The sequence below is a fragment of the Octodon degus genome, unplaced genomic scaffold (assembly GCF_000260255.1).
Source record: "Octodon degus isolate 3935 unplaced genomic scaffold, OctDeg1.0 scaffold00038, whole genome shotgun sequence".
NCBI lineage: Eukaryota > Metazoa > Chordata > Mammalia > Rodentia > Octodontidae > Octodon > Octodon degus.
The window spans coordinates 14,420,810-14,441,188 of record NW_004524614.1 but is presented as its reverse complement, the minus strand read 5'-3'; the positions used below and the strand labels follow the sequence as shown (position 1 = coordinate 14,441,188).

Here is a 20,379-nt window from a genome sequence, read left to right as displayed (position 1 = left end):
GTGCTGACCAACCCGGCCCTGTCTGCAGTGCCTGATGCAGGAGTAAGCACGTGGAGCTTCTTGAACACACAGAGAGGGCCCAAGAACCCAACTGTAGTGCAGGCAGCTGACTCCAGAGGCCAGTGTGAGAATTCAGTGGAACAACACAATGCCCTGAATATTTCAGATACTCCTGGAATTCTGTAAGATGATCAGGAGAAGAGAGTTCAACAGCTGCTATTAAAAATTTCATTAGTGATTTTAAAATTATTAAAACTTATTATTTAAAGTTCACTTGCCTCTGACAAGTCACGTAAGTTTGGCCAATACTTCAGCGTTTTCTGGGACCTAGAATTTTCCATTCTAAATTTGGTAACATCCCACTCTCCTGGAAAATGGGCATGTTGACCATTCTTTCACATCTGCCATGCTAACATTTCCTTTTCTTTTTCTTTCTATTGCTTTTTCTCTATCAATAAATAAATCGATGAATTTTTTATGTATGGATTGCTACTTTTCTGCCATCCTGCCAGAATCTAACAGTGGGTGTATCGAGGCTTCTTTGGAGGCCAATTTCACTAGTTTCTTGTGGTAAAGTATCCATAAATGTTGCTGTTGTAACCATTTGTCACTGCACAGTTCTGGGCCAGTAAGCACACTCACATGGTTGTGCACTCAGCACCACCATCCATCTCTAGAACTGCAGCTCTTCATTCCTCCTGGCTCTAACCCCTGGCAACCGCTAGCCTACTTTTGAGCCCTGTGAACTGAACTACTGTAGATACCTCACATGAGAGCAAGCACACCACACTTATCCTTTCACAACTGGCGTATTCCACTTAGCGCGATGTCCTCGAGGTTCTCCCTTGCAGCATATGTTAGTGTCTCTGTTCCTATAAAGGCTGACTAATACCCCACTTTATAACTGTACCCTGTTTTGCTCATCCACTCAGGGACCTTTGCTTTCTCTCTTTGGCAATTACGAATTCTATGTTATGCACGTGTGGCATCTACTCAAGCCTTTGCTCTCAGTTCTTTTTAGTGTATACCCAAAAGTTCAATTGCTGGGCCATGTAATCCTACGTTCAATGTTTTGAATAACTTCCGGGGTATCTGTGCCATTTTTCCATAGCTGCTGTGTTATTTTTTCATTCCAACAGTCACAAAGGCTTACACTTTCTCTCTGTCCTCATCAGCACTTGTTATTTCTGTGTGTGTTCTTGTTTGTTTAATATAGACTATCGTGGGTAGCAAATCATTTAAGTTTTTAAATGAGCTATACTTTCAGAAAGTACTTAATGTTTCTTGCATTTGTTTTTAAATTGTCCCTTCACTTTGAACTCATTAATTCTGAACTTTGTCCTTTCTTCCTGTCAGTTTCCCCTTTTAATGATGAGAATTTCCAAATCATTTACAACTTCTCATTGGTCTTCATTTTGAATCTTTTGTTACTCTTACTTCTGACCGTGGCAGGACTTCTAAGGTTGGGCACAGCACAAGAGAAAATAAGAAAAAGAAGCAAGTGTCCTTTCCTGCCTGTGGACACATGTCCCCCGGGAAGAAGGGGCCAGAGTACGGCTTCTCATCTATTCTTTAGCTGCTTTCTAATGCCCTTTCCTTCATGGGTGTGTGGGGAGGGGGCTTCCAAGATTTCCTTAGCAGGAGTTTTCCTTTCTGTGCTTTGTAGAGCAATTAGTAAACACAGCTCCAGAGGAAAGTAAATTTTTACTTATTTTCATTGCTTACAATGGATTGAATGTGACCTGTCTGAGAGAGCGTGCTGGCATGAGATGGGAACTAAGAAGGGACGAGCAGGCTGTAGCCCACACCACATGCCTCCAGATGCTCCTGCTCACCCAGTTGAATCAGGACCGACCTTTCGCATTGACTGGGCACTTGCATGCACATGGTCAGCGCAAGCCCAACTTACCTTGTTAGCTGGAGCAAAGCAGCAATTTCCTTGTATCAGCAGGAGTGTTCTTGGACCTCTGAAAGATGGATGTGTGCACTTCCATGTAGAGAGTATTAGCATCATGAATAATCCTGAAAGGCCTACACTGTGCTGAGAGGACTTGCAGGTAGGGAAGGAAACCAGAAAGTAGACCTCAGGATGGTGGCTTCTAGGGTGCCACAGAAAGCAACGTGTTGATTTCATGTCAGATGATATATGTGACTTATGTCAGAGGCTGTCAGATTTTTCCTGAGAAGGATAAGATAGAAAATATTTTAGGCTTTGTTCATCATGCAGTTTCTGCTGAACTGCATGAATCTTTGTATCCACAGGCTTCCCATCTACAGATTCAACCAACTGTGAGTGGAAAATATCCATTGAGCCAGGCGTGGTTGTGCACCTGTTATCCTAACACTCTGGGATCCTGAGGTGGGGGGATCACCCAGGCTGGGCAGTGTGACAGCTCAGCAAGATCTTGTCTTTAAAGATGGTAAAAGGGTTGGGGATGTACAAGGTGTAAATCCCTGGCTTCAACCTTCAATCCCCCCAACCCAAATAAAAATACAGTAGCAGAAAATAATTATAGGCCAACGAGATAGCTCAGTAGACTAAGCACCTGTTTAGGCAAGCAAAGGGACCAGGGTTCAATTCCCGATACCCCATACTGCACTGGCCCCGCCCCCAAGCATGCCGAGCCAACCACCTAGGCCAGGCATGGTGGCACACACCTGTAATCCTAGTGCTGGGGAGGCTGAAAACAGGAGGATCACTATGAGTCCAAGCTGCATAGTGAGACCCTGTGCCAAATACATGAGAAAGAGAAGAATTACACCTATACTAGGCATGTATAGAGTTTTCCTTGTCATTATTTGTTAAAATATAATATAATAGCTAGTATGGTATTTATACTGTAGTAGGTATTATAAATAATCTAGAGATGATTTAAAGTATACAGGAGGATGCATGTGTACAGATATTGCACCATTTCATATATAGGCCTGAACATCTGCAGGTTTTGGTACCCACAAGGGAATCATGAGTATACTAAGTTCAACACAATCCTCAAATCTGCAGTTCATCTCCAATTTAGCCATCCACATTGCATAAGCAAATGAGCAATCTATGTTCCACTAACATTTTGTTCATGGCTCCTAAAATTTAAATCTCTGCCATTTTCATCTGACACTAAATGTGTTTCTTCTTTTGATTTTTCTCAACCATTTTTCAAATGTGCAAACCATTCTTTGCTCACAGGTCATCCAAAGACAGGCAGCAGGGCAGATTTGGCTCGTATGCCTCAGTTTACAAAACCTTTAGTGGCCAGAACTTCAAGAATGTTTCTTTTTGATGCTTAATTTTTCCATGTGTAGGAAACCTTGGATACAAGCAAAATACAAATGTATGCTCTAACAAGTCCTTTGGAAAGATGTGAATTTATGAAATGCAAATAAGTATTTTCAGCCCCATGCTTTGGTGTGATTTGGGTATGTGATTTAAGGGTGTCACAAAGGCGGGGTCTTAGGTAGCAAATGAGCCCACAAGAGAGGAAGAGAGGAAGGAGATGTTAAGGCTTGGCTCTGCCTGTGAATTCTTAAGTCTTGAATTCATGAAATGTGCCTGTTCACTTCCTCTTTTACAACACATTAGCATCTGGATGTCTTACAGTGTCATTGCTATTGAAAATTTTCTTTCTTTCTTTTTCCTTTTACAACCCTGTATTATAAATTCTCAGAACCTGGTATTTTATTTCATATTCCTCATGAGTGTCTTTAATCTTGAAATTTTAGACATCCTTTTATATTTTAAATGTTGGAAATGCTGTGTAGGATGTGAGCCACAATAATTCTTGATTATTTCCAATTGTCTTCTTATAGTTTAATACAAGAGAATTTATATTGGATTCTTATGGTATTTTTAATCTGAAAAAAGATGGTCTTCCTCAAGTTAAATTTTATAATGTAGTAATAATTTAACTATTTCCTATTTATACAAGTATTTATCTTATAAAAAAGATGCTTTCCTAAATTGTGGTACTATGCACTAATTTACCTATGTAGAAGTTCTAGAAACACAATACTGGCATTGTAAGTTATTAAAGTAGAACATACTGAAATTTTACTGCTAACCTTTAACTTCTCAGTATCACATCAATTCTCGACAATCCCAGTCTTCATATTCATAAAACATGGCTAAATAAAGCTTCATATTGGTCTCCTACCCTACCAAAATATCCTGTAAGAGCCCCTGCACTGTAAAATCTCCTGCACATAGTGATAAAGCTACAATTCTTTTTCAGTGCCTCAGGCATAGGAGGCTTGCAATAAATATTCACCCCTGGCTCACCTTTTCTATGTGAGCCAAGAGCCGAGAGAAGAATTTCTCACCTAGTAAAAACCCTCATTTTAGAGAAGGTAAACTGGATTGCACTGGGAGTGATATGTAGAGGCACTTAGAAGAGTCTGGTTTTACTGATCCAATTTAGAGGATCCCAGGGTCTTGACAGGCTTGTCCTTAGGGCATTGACTCAACTTCCTGTTACAATCTTAGAACTCAAGGAGGTGTTTCACAAAAAATTGTCTGTTTTTAATTCCCTATTCTGCATATATAATGTGTGACAACTGAAAATGAACAAAGCAGAAAAGATAAAAAAAAAACAAGACAGTCCAGATGATTCAGGATTTTTACAAACATCTTCATACTTTCAAGAGCTGGTTGTTTTTGCAGAAGTGATAACTGGCATAGTTAAGCAATGAATAAGAACATGTTGGCCTTCCAGGTTAACATAACCCATAAAATGCTTTATACTAGATGAGATTGGGCATGTTTAGCATGGTAAATACATAAAAAATATATAACATTTCAATAGAGTATCCTAAGCTGCAGAGTTTGAATCTAAAATTTCACAGAACTGAATTAAGGTCAATGGAAAAATGAAGCCATTGATAGATGATGTTACTGAAAGTCTCCAGGTTTCAGTTTAAAACAGGAACCTGTTAGGCTTTGAGTCTTCTTTTTTAGCCTTTGAGCCAAAGTGAGAAGATTGTGTTTTGTAGGAAAACTTTTATTCTCTATATTTTTCTGTGCATGAAAAATGCATCCTTTGGTCACTTTCCAAGACTGCTATAGCAAATTACTATGGTCTGGGTGGCTTGAACAGCAGAAATTTGTTGGCTCATATTTCTAGAGGTCAGAAGTCCAAGTCTGAAGTGTTAGCAAAGTCAGGTCCTTCTGAAGGCTGCAAAGGATGTACATGTTCCATATACTTTTGGTATTTGGCAGTAATCTTTGGGGTTGCCTGGCTTTTACAAGTCTCACCCCGATGCCCGCCTTCATTTTCACAGGACATTCCTTCCAGTGCATGTCTGTGTGCCTGTCTTTCATGAGAAGCCCACATAACTCCAGTACAACTTCACTTGTAATTATATAAAATGCCTTATTTCTAAATAGGGTCTCATTGTTAGCTGTGAATATTGGATGCACAGTTCAACCTTTCCCTGAGATACTGGACACAATAAAACAAAAATCACCTCTCACAGTTCATTTAAAGACATTTCTTGAGTTCACAAAAATTTGTCAATAGTTTATATGTTTAAACACTGAAAGGCAATAATACCAGAATAGTGCATGAAAGAAATGTGTGGCCTAATATATTTCAGAAATTCAAATTATAGTGATTTTTTTAAAAACTCTTTGATAGTAGTCTTGTATAGTGATTAACTTTATCATAGTTGCTGAGATACAATGTTTGAGTCAGATGTAAAATGTGTGAGTATGACCCACTGAAGTTTGTTTGACAAACAAGAAAAGAAGCTCAATTTTGAGATTTATAGTGAATGATTATGCCTTTTGCGATGGTTTCAAAGCTCTGACTTCTTGTTCACTGTGGCGACTTCTGCGTGGATCTCCTTTCCTCTGCCATCAAGGAAGCTGTGATTGGCGTGGACACATTTCCTCCTGGAGGGCATGTTCAGGCAGACACTTGAAGAGAATATGATTTTTAGGAAATGTAAGATGATAGCTCATATTAGTTATTGCTCTGTTCCTTGCTTACAAAGAAATAGTGGATAATGTTAAGGGGTGAAGGGGGAGTGTTGTTTTCATGTACTTTGGTTAGCATTGATTGCAGTTCCAAAGCCTTGTAGTTGCCTAAAATCTAACAGCTGTTAGAATAATTTTCACTGTAAAAATAAGGATAATTTTCACTGTAATAACAGTACAAGGGAAAGGCAAACTGGAGACTGCTGACTCTCTTGGCTTCTCATCCGTGGTCATTGACTCTTCTGGGAGTAATCTTGCAAGTCGTGCTTCCCCGGCATCAGCTTAAGCTCTGTATGTTAGTTCTGCCTGTTCTTTGCATCACGCCTTACACACCCCCGTGATTTATCTCATCAATTTTTTTCTACGATTTCTAGGTGGCAAACACAAAGCAATCTTTGTTTTCTCTGAAAAGAAAAGGGAGTTTCCGAATGTGGAGTAAGTGGCCCATGTTGCCCATAAGTGAGACCGAAGCTGAGTGTCTCTGACTCTGGAGCCTACTTTCAAAATCATTACTGTATGCTATTCTGTGCTGGTATGTTGTTTAGTGTGAGTTGCAGCATTAAGCATTGGTAAACATAAACACATTCTCATCCAAAGCTGGAGAGCATCTCCCAGTTTTAGATAAAAGTTCCCTATAAACGTGGGCTGGACCATTAAGGACATCCAGATGCTGTCACAATGTTGGGAGAAAAGGCCACCAGTAGGAGAAGGTGCCTCTGTGCATGGAAGGAAGATTCGCATCACTTACCCCTGACTTGCAAGAAACCCAATAAATAAAATTCAGCCATTAGAAATTCTGCATGAAAAGTTTTTGTTTTGAATCCTATCACTTTGATGTCAGAGGCCCTACGTCCATTTGCCCTATTGCCTGAGTTTTAGACACTCTCCCTTCTCCCTCCCAGCTACAGCTAGTAGTTTTTAATGGTCCTGGTGATTGTTTTCACATTTGAGCAAAGAAGATGTGGTCCACAGGAAAATTGTGTCATACAATTGCTTTTTCTTTTTAAAAAAAGACTTTGCAATCTTATAAGAGGAAGCTAGCTTTGAGACCATGATCATTAGCCTCGAAGCCCGGGGCTGGGAGAAGACAGTGGATTGTACTTCTGGTCTTTATCGGAGTCTAATTTCATTCGGTCTCTCTTGACTGAAAACATTTACTCTGAGCTTTCTGTGCTAATTTCACCAATGTGCCTCTCAGGAAGGGAGAAGCATGATGATCAGTTCCAGGAAAAGAGAGGAGGGATACAGAAACCAATCTCAGTTGGGAAATCCACCCCTTTCCTGGGACACCAGTGCAAGCACCTGTGGGTGCCCTCACACACACATGCGCATGCATACCCACTCATGAGACTCGCCTTGCTGATATTTTTATAGGCTCTAATTTCCACAAATTCTGGACCTTGACTTTACCCTGCCTTCTTTCAGAAATTTCAGGAACTGAAGTCTGTCCGAAGGCCTGGTAATCAGTGTACCAGTCTTTCTAGCTCCGGCAAAGGAACTGGCCCTTGGGTGAAGAACCTATGGCTAATGAGAACTGAGCAGAGTTCTCCTGAGATGGCAAAATGCCTACTCATGGGTGGACTCCAGGACATAGGTCTGTTTTATTTGGAGTACAAAATGATTTTTATGACAATAAGCTTACTAGACTTTATTTTGAGACTCTTACTTCAGAGATTTTGAAATGAAAATCTGATTTTGCTTTGTCTTAGGAAGTTAGTCTATCTGACCTACTTTATTCCTTGTGGCAGTGCCGAGCTGCCCCATTTACATGGGTGGGGTGTTCTAGTTTACTGCAATTCCCATTAGTTCCTCTGTCTGCCCAAGTTGGTGGCCACTATCACCCTGTTTGCTGTTTGATTCTGCCAGGCCCACCTCAGCACTCGCATTACCGTCAGGCCACTGTGGGCATTTGAGTCATGACAGTTTATACCTCCAGACCATGGGCTGTAGGGAAATTGCAACCAGCCCAAGTTATATTATTAACTCAGCTCTTATATTTGTATTAAAAGAAGTATAAAAGCTCTAATATACATAGAGTAGCATGGAGACAAAAGGAAAAGGTGGCCTAGGTAGGGTGTTTTATATGTGATTTTAAAAAGACAATTCACTAAGACTATCTCCAAGTATGTATTCATTACTATGCACCCATTCCAGCATTTACTTATGAAAACATGTCTTATAACTAAGTTTTCATCTTGTACTATAGTCTTTTTAATTGTACCAGTGTGACTTTTAGCTGTATTTTATGGAATAATCTTATTTTCATATAATTATGCCAAACAGTATTATTATTCAAACAATTGCAGAGATTTGCAATCTTAAAACTTGACTGATTTTCACATATGTTTTTTAGAATAGTATTTTTTCCAATAACATTCTCAAAGCCATGCTTAATTCTGTATTTGTGCTTGGGTGAAAATTAAAATTTTATTTCTAAAATAACTTAGAGCATAATTTTAGGTCACATTTTTACTGAATACTAGTAGGATGATTATTACTAATTGCTCACCATGAAGCACTCAATAAACAGAACACGAGCATAGAAAAAACAGAAGACTTAGACCTCCACTCACTGATCCAGCAGGAAATAACGAAATGTGGTGAAGTGGTGATGACTGGTGGTGGTGACAGTGATGTTCTTGATGGCGGTAGTGATGGTTGGTAGTAGTGATGATGGTGATAGTGATGATGGTGGTGACAGTGGTGGTGACAGTGGTGGTGACCATGGTGTTAATGATGGCAGTGGTGGGGTTGGGGATGGCAGTAGTAGTAGTGATGATGGCTGTGATAGTGGTAGTGATGATAGTAAATGGTGGTGGTGGTGGCAGTGATGGTGGCTGTAGTCTGGAGATGATGGTGGTGGTGATGGTGTGATGACAGTGGTGTTGATGATGGTGCTAGCAGCAGTGGTGGTAGTGGTAGTGGTGATGGTATAATGGTGGGGTGTTGATGGCAAGGATGACAGTGACGCTGATGATGGTGGTGGGAGTGGTGATGTGGTAGTGACCGTGGTAGTGACGTTAGTAGGAAGTGGCGGTGGTGGAGGAGGTGATGGTGATGTTGGTGATGACAGTGAGGGTGGTGGTGTAGTGCCGGGGATGGTGGTGGTAATGCTAGTGTTAACGGTCCTTTGGGAAATTTCAATTTTATGAGATTGGCATTGTTTGAAAAACATCACTTGAGAAAACTAATTTGAACTGTTTAAAAATATCTGTTTTAATGTCAAGCTACCTATGCAGCCGAGTAGATTAGAAATAAAATTAGGAATATTTAAAGCAACTGGCTTCATACTTTAACGTCAAGCATCATTTATAAATATTCCTGGCAGAAGCACAGTTCCATGGATGTGGAAATGTTATTTTATGCAATTTCAAGTGCCAGACCAGCGCACAACAGCATACCGTGCAAAGTGGTTTATCTTTAGCTTTTTACCCTTCAAACATACATCAATGTTTTAGAGCATAATTTTCTTAAAATTACTTTTGCAAATATTTTTAAAAGTTATTTTTAAAACTTTAAGGGTGTGTTTGCAAATCAGAAGTTTCATAGAGAGAATCCATGGGGCTGGTGGTTTTCTTTTCTTTTCTTTTTTCATTGAGGAGAGTTGAATTTAAGAATAATTGTTATATTGTTATTCTTAAAATGAGAAACAACCTGGGTGTGATGATACTTATAATCAGAAGGATCATCTTGGAGAATCACAAGTTCAAGCCCAGCCTGGCAACTTATCAACTTAGAGAAACTTTGCCTAAAAATAAACAATAAAAATGGGCAGGGAATGTAGTTCAGTGAAGCACTTGGCTTCAATCCCCAGTACTGGAGAAAACTTTGAGAAACAGTATGGGCGCACGATGGCTGGTGCTACTTGCCTCGGACCTGGCATAAATTATCTGTTTGCTGTGGTCACGCTGACGAGCTTTTGGCCCAACCCTCACTCCTCCATGTCGCCAGCCTGGCCCCAGTGGGTGCCGGGTCTTTTGCTCATACTGTGGCCATTAGCAATAGGAGCATGAAGCCGTCCTCAGCGTTGTCTGAGGTAACATCATGGCCACCATCTCTCTGCAGACATTACGTTGATGAGCATTGCTTCTCAGTGCTACACTTCCTAGGGGTTTCCTTTCCCTCTACCCTGAAAGACACTGCATTCAATGGCTGTGTGGTTCTCTTAATCATTTTGTTACTTCTTTTCTAATTATCATAGCAAGAGGATTCTGCCTAATTAGAAACTGTACCACAATCTCAGCTGTCTACATGCAAGGATCTTTTGGGAGCTCCCCTGAGCAACAGAATGGAAGTTTAATTCTTTTCTAGGCCTGAAAATTATGAGTTCAATCAGACTGTTCATATAAGCCTGTTCTTGGGCTTGGCTATTCTTAGTCTTGAAAACCCATCTTAAGGTAATTGATAGGGGTTTGCTTCAGAGTTCAGATCAAAGATTATTTGTGCCCTCTCCAAAGTGAGTACTGTGTTGCAGTTTCCATTTTCTTGGGCTATAGTTTAATTTCTTCAGTGATGGAGTGGCTAAAGGAGTAAGCTACGCTCAAGATGCACTGGGAAGCAGTAAGGAATTGAAAGGAAGAAACAAAGAAAACCATTAGAATCTGTATTTTCTTTACATGAGATAAATAATGAATGATCACTCATTTGGAACAGATTGCAGTACCCTTAGATTTGTCTGAGTCCAAGAAAGAGGGTGAGCCAGGCATGTTGCCCGGTCACGCTGGGGTGCAGCCTCAGTTGTCGCTGATGTGCACATAAGCCCAAGCAGCTGAGGACATCAAGGAATGAGTGCACTTTCAGTTCCATTGTTGTTTTTCTCAGAGGGACCCAGGAAATGAAATCACTAGCATTTCAAAGGAGAAAGTTTTCTTTTATGCCTTTAAACTTCAGTATGTTATCTCCTAGTCTCTTCTGAATGTCAACAGTATCCTGTACTTCCGCAACAGTGTCTCACAGTGTCAGGTTTTAAAACTTACAAATAAGCTTTTGAGGATCTTTATTTTTATCTGATCATCATCATCATCATCATCATCATCATCATCATCATCATTTAACTAACTTATTTCTCTTTTTATGCCATATCTTTCTCTAGACAAGCACCAGAGTATCTCTGAAGGACCCTTTAAGCATAAGTTTCTAGCTAGTGAAACTATTGGAAAGTAAATTTCCATTTGCATAACTTTATTATCAGAGGAATGAAGTGATGAATAAAAACAAAATTATGGAGATGATATTTTAATGAAAATAACACTTGCTAACACATGTTATAGAACTATGTATGAGAACCAGAAACATCTAGAATTGCATGACTGTAAAACAAAAGCTTGCAATAGTGGCCGTGCAACATTACGTGGCACCAGAACACCCTGTGTTAAGAGAAAAGAATAGAAGCCAAGCACGGGATGGAATTGGAAGAAAAACTTTCTCTTGATTCAGCTTTGGCAAGGCTGGGGCCCTGGAAGTGCCAAGTGTTAACTGAAGCTAATTACAATGGTCATATTTTGAGCTATGTAGAGAATACAGTTGTTGCCTTGGTGCCTTAAATAATACCTAAGGTGCTAGATATTTTTTACAATGTATGAACATTCCTTTTGGTAAAGATCATTTCATTAAAATGAAAACAATGAAACCCTTAGGCCTACTATCTCTAGCTGGTATCAAAAAAGTCAAGACGAATAAAAAACTGTAAGTGAATATTTTTAAAAAGAAAGTTAAAACCAACTATCCATACTCAATGATTGCCATAAATGGACTCAATTTCTTGTCTTTTATTTTTGTGGCGGCTAATAACCTAAAATGCATTAAAGGAGTGGCGGTAAGGTATCTTAGGGTCTCCAACACCAGGAGAGACCCCGATAAACTATCATTTCTCTTGGCAAACAAATGTGACAAGAGCTGCGGAGCTATTCCCTATTTGGTTGGTAGAGGGCGCACTTGTAAAGAAAATAGCCTTGCTAAGGCCCCCGCTAAGAACCTGGCCCAGCGAGTCCGCGTCACCATGGCGATTTCATTCCAGTGAGGGGAAATGGATTCTATGGTCTCGCTTTGGATATGTGTAAATAGCAGATGGTTTTACTGCCTTTGTTTGAATCGCTGCCTTTTGCAGAGCAACTCAAGCCGGAAGCTCAGAGGAGAGAGTCCTTATTTGTCTGCAGGGCTTTGTTTCCCTCGTATGTAGTCTGGCTTCGGGGATGAGTTTGTGCAGCGACAGTTTGTGGAAAAGACACAAATTCAGATGTCACAGAGTCGGGAAAAGAAATATGCTTCCCTTCAGCCAAAGAAGGCTTCCTTTAAGTAAAGAAATATATTTTTATTGACACTCTTTTATTATATACTATTAATTATGTACATGTGATAATTATTAATTGTACAGGTTTTATGAACTGAAATTTCTAACACAGAAGAGTACCTGTTTTTATGTTTTTGAGTAGATCTGAGTCCCTGTAGCTTGGTAGCTCAGAGCCTGCACTTAAATTCTAACTGATCTGGTTTCAAATCCCTGCTGATCTTCTGTTTCATCTAAGTCTTTGTTATCTGTGTAACTGGAACGCTAATGCCATAGAGCTAGTCAGCTTTGCGTCACTGTCAGATACGGGTAAAAAAGCTTATGCAGAGAAAATGTTTATTCTGGCTCAACTTTGGCAGCATTCAGTCCATGCTCATAATCTGCAGGGCTGCTGCTGCGCATCACAGCAGGAAGGGGCGGTGGGACCAACAAGATGGACAGAAGGGGGCAGGCTCCCCTCACCTCTTCCAGGGCCCTTCCCAAGACATGGATGCCTCCCACGCGGGCTGCCCTCTTCATGGCTCCTTCACGTGCCGATAACGCAATGCTGCAGATGGAGCCTTTCCACATGGACTGTTGGGGATGCTTGAGATCTACCTCCTGTAGTCCAATGCACTCTGATGGCAGACAAGACTAAATAAAACAATACACATTGAGGATGAAGTGTGCACATGCACACAGAACCACTGCTGTTGGTCCTGCACACCAAAACGAGTGTGTTCACCTCTTCCCTGTATCTCATGTAATCACTGTGGTACAAGACATGAATGAGAGCTAATACCGAAACTGATAAGTAAGTGGATCCAATCAAATCATCCAGGCTCACGTAATTATGACAAATCTGTACTCAGAAGCTGGGTGTCCTAATCCTCCTTCAAAACCCTTTCCAGAAGGTAGTAATGCTAAATTCTAGTCGCCTGTCTTCTAAGATCCTACAGCTTTGGCACTGTCTATGTGCCATAGAGGATAAACCCAGGAGCAATCAGTGGAAAGGAAGAAAACTTAGATTTCTGTAAACCAAGCACAGAGAAAGGAAAATTAATGGAGTATTGGGGGCATAAACAGATAACACCCTACAGATTACATATAATCCACATACACTTTACTTTCTAGTATAATTTATTTCAACAGAATAAGTTTTAAAGGAATGTGAATCTGTTTCCCACAAATCTAAAAGCTGGTGACAGACCCCAGGAGACTCTAAGCTAAGATAATGATTCATGGGTGTTATCAGCTGAACGCACTTGCAAATGACATTTTACAGCATTACCTAGTGGAGGTCTAATGACAGCAGCATGGACACATCCCATGTTTGTATTAGCAACTTTTACCACAAATTCCTTGATACTAATCCCAAGTATGATTTATTCATCAAAATAATAACACTGATAGAGGGCCAGCCAAATAGCTCAGTGGATTAAACACCTGCTTATGCAGAGCACAGTGGCCGGCCAGGGTTCCATGCCCAGCCTGCCATGCTGGGCCCCACCCCCAGGGCGCTCTGAGACAGTGATTGAGACTGGACATGGTGGCATGAGTCTGGTTATGGTAGCAAACACCTGTAATCCCAGATCTCGGGGGACTGAACACAGGTGGATCACTACAAGTCTGATCTACATAGTGAGACCCTGTAGACTCTGTACTCAAATAATAATAATAATAATAATAATAATAATAATAATAGAATCATAGTCCCCAAAGAAATAAGAGGCACCCATTTGCTTCATTTTGTCCATATCTGTTTAAAGAAGAAGTCTGTTAGGATAGTGTTCAGGAGCTACTATTTTAATTTTTAAAATCACTTTCTATTATGTATACATGCGATTTATACTTACTTTGAAGTAAAATACATTTATTTAATGATATAGCTAAAATTTATTAGGAGCATATTCTATTCACAGTCTTAAATCATCTATCCTTAAAGCAATTGATGTGGCATGCTTAGGCTCCAATATGGACATCTAGGTTTGAGAGCTAAGTTCACTCAGGGCCTGGGTTCTGTAAACAGCATTGTGTTTCTGGGGAACGGTGCCAGAGCAGGTTCTCTAATGCGAAAGAATGGTGCCCAGCAGGAGACACTGCCTCTGCCTTTGATGCAGGGAGAGACCTTAGGAGCAGGAATTCATTTTAAGGTAGCTGACTAGAGTTTCCTGACTTACCCAAATCAGTGAAGGTGGCATGGCAAGGGCTGGAATTCAGGCCATAGTCCTCGACAGAACCAGTGGAAAGTGGTGAGTAGACTCACCTCCGAGCTGCTGATCAACAATAGTGCTGTAGGATCTCCTGAGATTTTCAGACTATAGATTATGTACTGCAGAAGAAGGTGAGTTGTGTTCTGAAAGTCTACCACAGGGCTGACAAATAGCAGGGGCTCAGTAAATGCTTATGAATGATAACTAGAGCTTCAGTTCAGTTGCTGAGTCGTGTGGGATTGTAGTGGGTGAAGAAGGTAGAACTTGACTTTTCGGCTGTCCTTTAGACCATCAGGGCTATTTAAATGGACAAAGAGTAGGCAGGAACAAATAGGAAATAGAAAAGAGACTTTCATACAGAAATACTCCACACATATAGGAAAGACTAAGCCCCATTTTAGAGAAGAATGAAGAAGATAAATTAGCAGATTTGCACTTTAGAATGGGCCATTCACCCATCCCTTCATCCTTCCTTCCAACAAATACCTATTATGTCTCAGATGCTGTAGCATAACTAAGACAACTGAAAGCACAAAAGGTAGGCACACAGGCAGATTCTGAGGCATTTGGAATGCTAAACTCAGCAACATGAGCTTTAACTTGATGCCTGGAAGCCATTTGTGGCTGTCAGAGCCTCAGAGTTGAATTTTGTAAGTTAACAAAGGATGAAGAGACTAACAGAGCAGATTGGAAAGAAAGGAGGTGGAGTGAGAACAGGCATGGAAGGGGAATGCCACAGCCGGGCCGGCCGCAGGGAAAGGCTTGGACTCAAAGCTGATGTGATAATGAGGGCAGAAGGGACAAAGGCTGGGGAAGGAAGGCCTGGTTTTCAGACATGTTACAGGGAACACCTTGTGGCCGTAGAGGAACAATGAGGACAGCAGCATGGGCGATACCAGGCCTTCCTTGGAGGTGAGAGGATGACGTGAATGGGAAATCCTGGAAAGTGCTCTCTCTCTTTTCTCTAACTTGATATGTCTACCTTGGCATCTGCCCTGGATCCAACCCGCGTGAATGCTTTGCATATCGGATACCTATTGAGCAGACTCCACAGCAGAAGAGTCACTGTCACTGTCCTCTTGTAGCAACAAGCATATTTTTCATCCAGAAATGGAACTTGTTTTGCAAGCTGGTAACCATGCTGAAATTTCCATACATTAACTTTTAAAAGAAGTAACACTATATAGATACATAAAATCAAATTCTTATTTGAGGCACAGGCTTTACATTTCTCTACTTTTTATACATAACTTGGTACCAGATCATACAATAATGGTCCAAGGAAAATTCTCATACAATATTTGTCTAAAGAAAAAGATTATAAATTTTCTGTTACTCCTTTCTGTTGTATGGAATGTGTTACAGTCACCTCTAAATCAAGGATAAGAGAAGAAAGCCTGGGCTGGGGAGATAGCTCAGAGGCATGAGCTCCTGCCTGGCAAACCTATGGTCCTGAGTTCAATGCCTGGGAAGAAAAAAAAAAGTAGGAAAGCATGGGTAATTAAAGTATCCAGGGGCAGGGCAGATAGCTCAGCCACATAAGCACCTACCTGGCAAGCACAAGTTCCCAAGTTCAATCTCAGCCTTTTTCTTTTCTTTTCTTTTTTTTTTTTTTTTTTTTTTGGCGGAACAGGGGATTGAACTCAGATCCTTGAGTTTGCCAGTCAAGCGCTTATCCTACTGAGCCATCTCCCTGACTCCAACCTTTTTTTTTCACCTCAAATCTAAGTAACCCTTGCTCTCAACTATTTTACCAAAGCCGCCTTCTCCTGCTGAACAGTTTTATATTTGAATTTGAGCTGACCTTCCCCACTTTTTCTAGTGGGAAGCTGTGAGTGGCAAAAGACAAAATGGTGCAGAGCAGCAGGCACAGGAAACACCAGTTTCTGATAGTTCAGCTGATTCTGCACTTTGGTCACTGAAGCCTGAGGGGTAAACGAGAACGATTGCTCAGCACCCCATGACTCTCGCCTGTCTGGCTGTGCTTAGTGGTGACAGTTACTTTTCCTTAACTATCACTGTGTTCTTTTCATATTCTTGGAACCCTGTTCTTGGAAGGAACATTAGGGTTCATCATGTTTCATTTCCTGCCTGCCAACAGAATTATGCCTAAACTATCCAAGATGGGTCATTATGTCTTCTATTCTTCAGGTCGCAGACTGATAGACGGTCATCAGTAAAATGTGGAAATGAGGTGGCTGGCAACCTTCGTATGACATGTTGTGTTTCTGATGATGAATATTGACCCACCAAGCAGGAGTACAACACCTACACACTGGAGATGAGTGTGGTCTGGTTAGAACCCGGTGATCTAAAATGCAAATGGGGGAATGTGCAGAACAAAAAGAACCTTGCCTTTAAAAACAGTGTTTTCATCTACCGGGTATTTATCATGATGTTTGGTGCAAAGTGGGTACAATGTGAAAATTTGAGTGAGTAAATGAATTAGCAAATAAATTTTGATCAGTGAAGATGCAAGTATGTTTATCTGGGAAGGGTGTGGGTAACTGTCTTTCCTTGTGTGTTCCCTGCATTCTTTTCTCTAAGGGGAACTCTGTAAGACATGAATCTGTATGGTACAGGGTGAGGAAAAATAGTTCTGGATTTTCCTGTCCCCTCTTTGGAGTTACAGGATACATCAACAAGTACAGATTTTTCTTAAAATTCAGAAACAAAGAAACCTGTTGGATAAGTTTCATTGAGTATTTTATTTTACCGTAGGACACCTCTACTTTTGCTTGAACATATTAGCCATCCATGCTTTTAGGAAATATTGTCTTTTGAGTTCCTTGTTCACATTTTTGCCAGAGGGAGAAATCATGTCTCATTCATTTTTTACATCAGTGCTGTGCGTGCTGCCTGGAATCTAGGAGGCCATCAGCAAAGACTTGAGCATGGAAGGTGAAAATGGCCCATATGGCTGTGGGTGGGATGACAGTAATGCTGATAGAGAAAGATGGGCTGTCGTGCAGATAAGGATGGGCAATCAGGATTGGATTGAGGGAGAGAAATGACCTGGAGATCACGCTCTGAGTCCAAAGGGCCTAGGCTTAAGCCAGGGAGAAGGTCAGATCTTCCAATGCCACAGCTGAAGCCCTTGGGCCTGTGTTTCTCAGCATTCCTCTTATATCATCTGTGCCTTCAAGCTTTTGCAGACAGAATGAGTGACAACCATACATGTCTTAATTCTTATTTAATGTTGATATCAAACTTTTATAGAAATTTCCTTTTTAAAACTTTAGCCTGGGGCTGGGGAGATGGCTCATTGGAATAGGTACTTCCCTCGCAAGTCCAAGGGCCTGAGTTCAATCCCCGGTTCCACAAAAAAAAAAAAAAAAAAAAAAAAAACTTTAGCCAACTGATTATTTGAAAATTAAGTTATTTGGCAACTCTGGCTGGAGCCCGCACACCATTGCATTTAAGAGCTCCAAATAACATTGTGTTCTGACTTACTGCTTTCTCAACTTATTAAATATTTAATATGCCAGGGGAGGGTTGGCAAAGATTGACAAAGATAAAGGACTCCAAAGGCCTCCTTAGATGGAACTGTAGACAAGTATGAGAGATGCTGATGGAAAATACAGGCAGAGACGAACACTCCAGAAGGGTTTGTCGCTGGTCCTCCAAAGCCAAGGGGAAATGCTGTTCAAAAGATTTTTCATAGAACTCTGAATGTGTGCCTTCACTGGCCATCTTATGATTTGCCCAAATAGTCAAAGGAAATTGAAAATAGACAAAAGCAGCTGTGTTCCCATTGTTGATGCTGTACATAATGTGAACAAAATGTCACAGTTCTCTCTAAAAACAGCAAAATGCTAAAAATTTTGATAATATTTTCTTGCAGGGAAATGTAAATTTGGCACATTTTCTTTTCTTAAGGTTCTTATTGGTGAATGAATGGAAAAATATCAAAAGGTTACATTAAAACTTTTCATGACAACAAGAAGCTGGAAGGTATAGGAGCCTTGGTGGTTAGCATCTCTTAGGTAGTGAGTATACAGGTACTTTTGTCTCTGTATTGAAACATCAACATTAACTTAATTTTAAAATGACTGCTTTTATAAGAGGCTCCATTTTTCTTTCAACTAGAGGTAAAATGCGTCTAAAGGATATTGTGTTCATAATTATGATGCTAATATTTTCTTCAGTGATTATCATATACTCATGCAATGGCATCAGTTACTAAAAGACATAAAACTACACGCTGGCTTTTGTTGCTGTCATGGAGTTTTACACGCAGAGGTGTGTGGGGGGGTGCTCCCTTCCCACATGCTGCTGCATCCACTTTATTATGGAAACAAAGGGCTCTTACCTCATAGCCTATTTCTATATCAAGTAATAAATGTGACAGTTACCGGTTCTATTTGCCTTATCCCGTCTTCCTGCAGAACTGAGACATAACATGTTTCTTACTAGGAACAGATGCTTGAGCCCTTCCTTTGAAATTCCTGGAGAAGCTGCCCTGTTGATTCCATTAGAGGGGAAGTGGCTTTATGCAGATGTCTACTTGCTGGGATGCATTGTTGTAATTGCTGTTCTGCCGGCCCCTTGCTGAGTACCATGCTTTTCTCTTGTAGGTGATGTGCCTTCAGGACTTTTTTGGTGACGATGACATTTTTATTGCATGTGGACCGGAGAAGTTCCGTTACCAAGATGATTTCTTGCTAGATGAAAGTGGTAAGGAAAAAAAAAGTTCAAAACCAGGGGAAATTTGAGGCAGCTTTCCAGAATGAGCTGCACCAGGCCAGGATTATGTCAACTCCAAAGCTACCAAATCAGTTTCAGATCCTCAAACAGCATGTCTTTCCCCTATCTTGAATTTCTTTGATTTTTTTTAAATATAGAAAACAGATGAAATGATAATTGGAAAGGATAAGTCATTTAGAATAATAAATTACTAATGGCTAATTTATAACCACCGAGCAATTAAGTTTGATGTTCTATAAGAAACCATAGTGTGGATTTCTACATTTTAATCATATTTTTATCAAAATTTATACCTAAGGGATTTACAATCTTGTAATTATCATGTATGTTCCTAGGCTCAGCTTACCTGTGGCCTCCTTTCATTCCTAATTGTGAAAATGCTTTGCTATTTGTTTTTCTTTAACTACTTTGGAATTTGTGTGTCATTAGCTGTATGAAGGAACAAAAAAGAGAACTGTAGCTTTATTCTATTGATGAACTAAATGTAGTCCACTGTACTCCATAAAGAGGGGACATTTGGCGAAGAGGAGACAACCCACAAGGAAGTACATATGAAAGGTTTTGACTTGGACAGTGATTTTACAATCAGTGCTCTCAGAATCTTAATAGTAACACAAGTACAATTATTGTACCAACAAGACCCTTCCTTGATAATATTGTTTCTAATTTAACTAGAACAATATTATATATTTATCAACAATTCAAATTCTGTCCAGTTAGTAGTATATTGATGTGGTAATGAATTTTTGATTAGATGAATGCAGAAAAATGTGGATGTACATTGTCTAGGCACTAATGTAATTGGACCAGTGATATAATCTTGCTGTAGTAATCTCATCCAATACATCCATTCACTCGTCCATCTCATGCATACGCTGTAGATGTCTACTCAAATACAACATAGATATAGAATAGATGGAATTGCATAGTCATGGACTGCATGATGATATTTGGTCATGAGGGGAGAAACCCAAGATATAGATAATTTAAAGAGTAGAATAAGGGAGCCTTCTGGTTAGCTCAGTTGTTTAAGCACCTGCTCATACAAATGTAGTCAGGCTCAGGATATGGTGGTTCAATTCCCACCACCTGCCTTACCAGACCTGCCCTTAAGGCAGCCTGAGCCAGCCTCCCCCCTCAAAAAACAAATCATTCTCAACTTAAAAAAAAAGAGTAACAGAAAAGAACTATTATGAGATAGGGAGATAGATCCTCTGCAAATGGGA

General features: G+C 40.3%; 1 protein-coding gene across 2 annotated transcripts in view; it reads left to right on the top strand.

Moving 5' to 3' along the window:
* Window positions 1–20,379, top strand: part of Dclk1 (doublecortin like kinase 1) — a 368,880-nt gene that overhangs the window by 174,112 nt on the left and 174,389 nt on the right. For both annotated transcript variants that reach the window (XM_004631081.2, XM_004631085.2), the window contains exon 4: window positions 19,024–19,123. In XM_004631081.2, coding sequence (XP_004631138.1) covers window positions 19,024–19,123 — 100 coding nt within the window. The remainder of the gene's footprint in view (window positions 1–19,023; window positions 19,124–20,379) is intronic.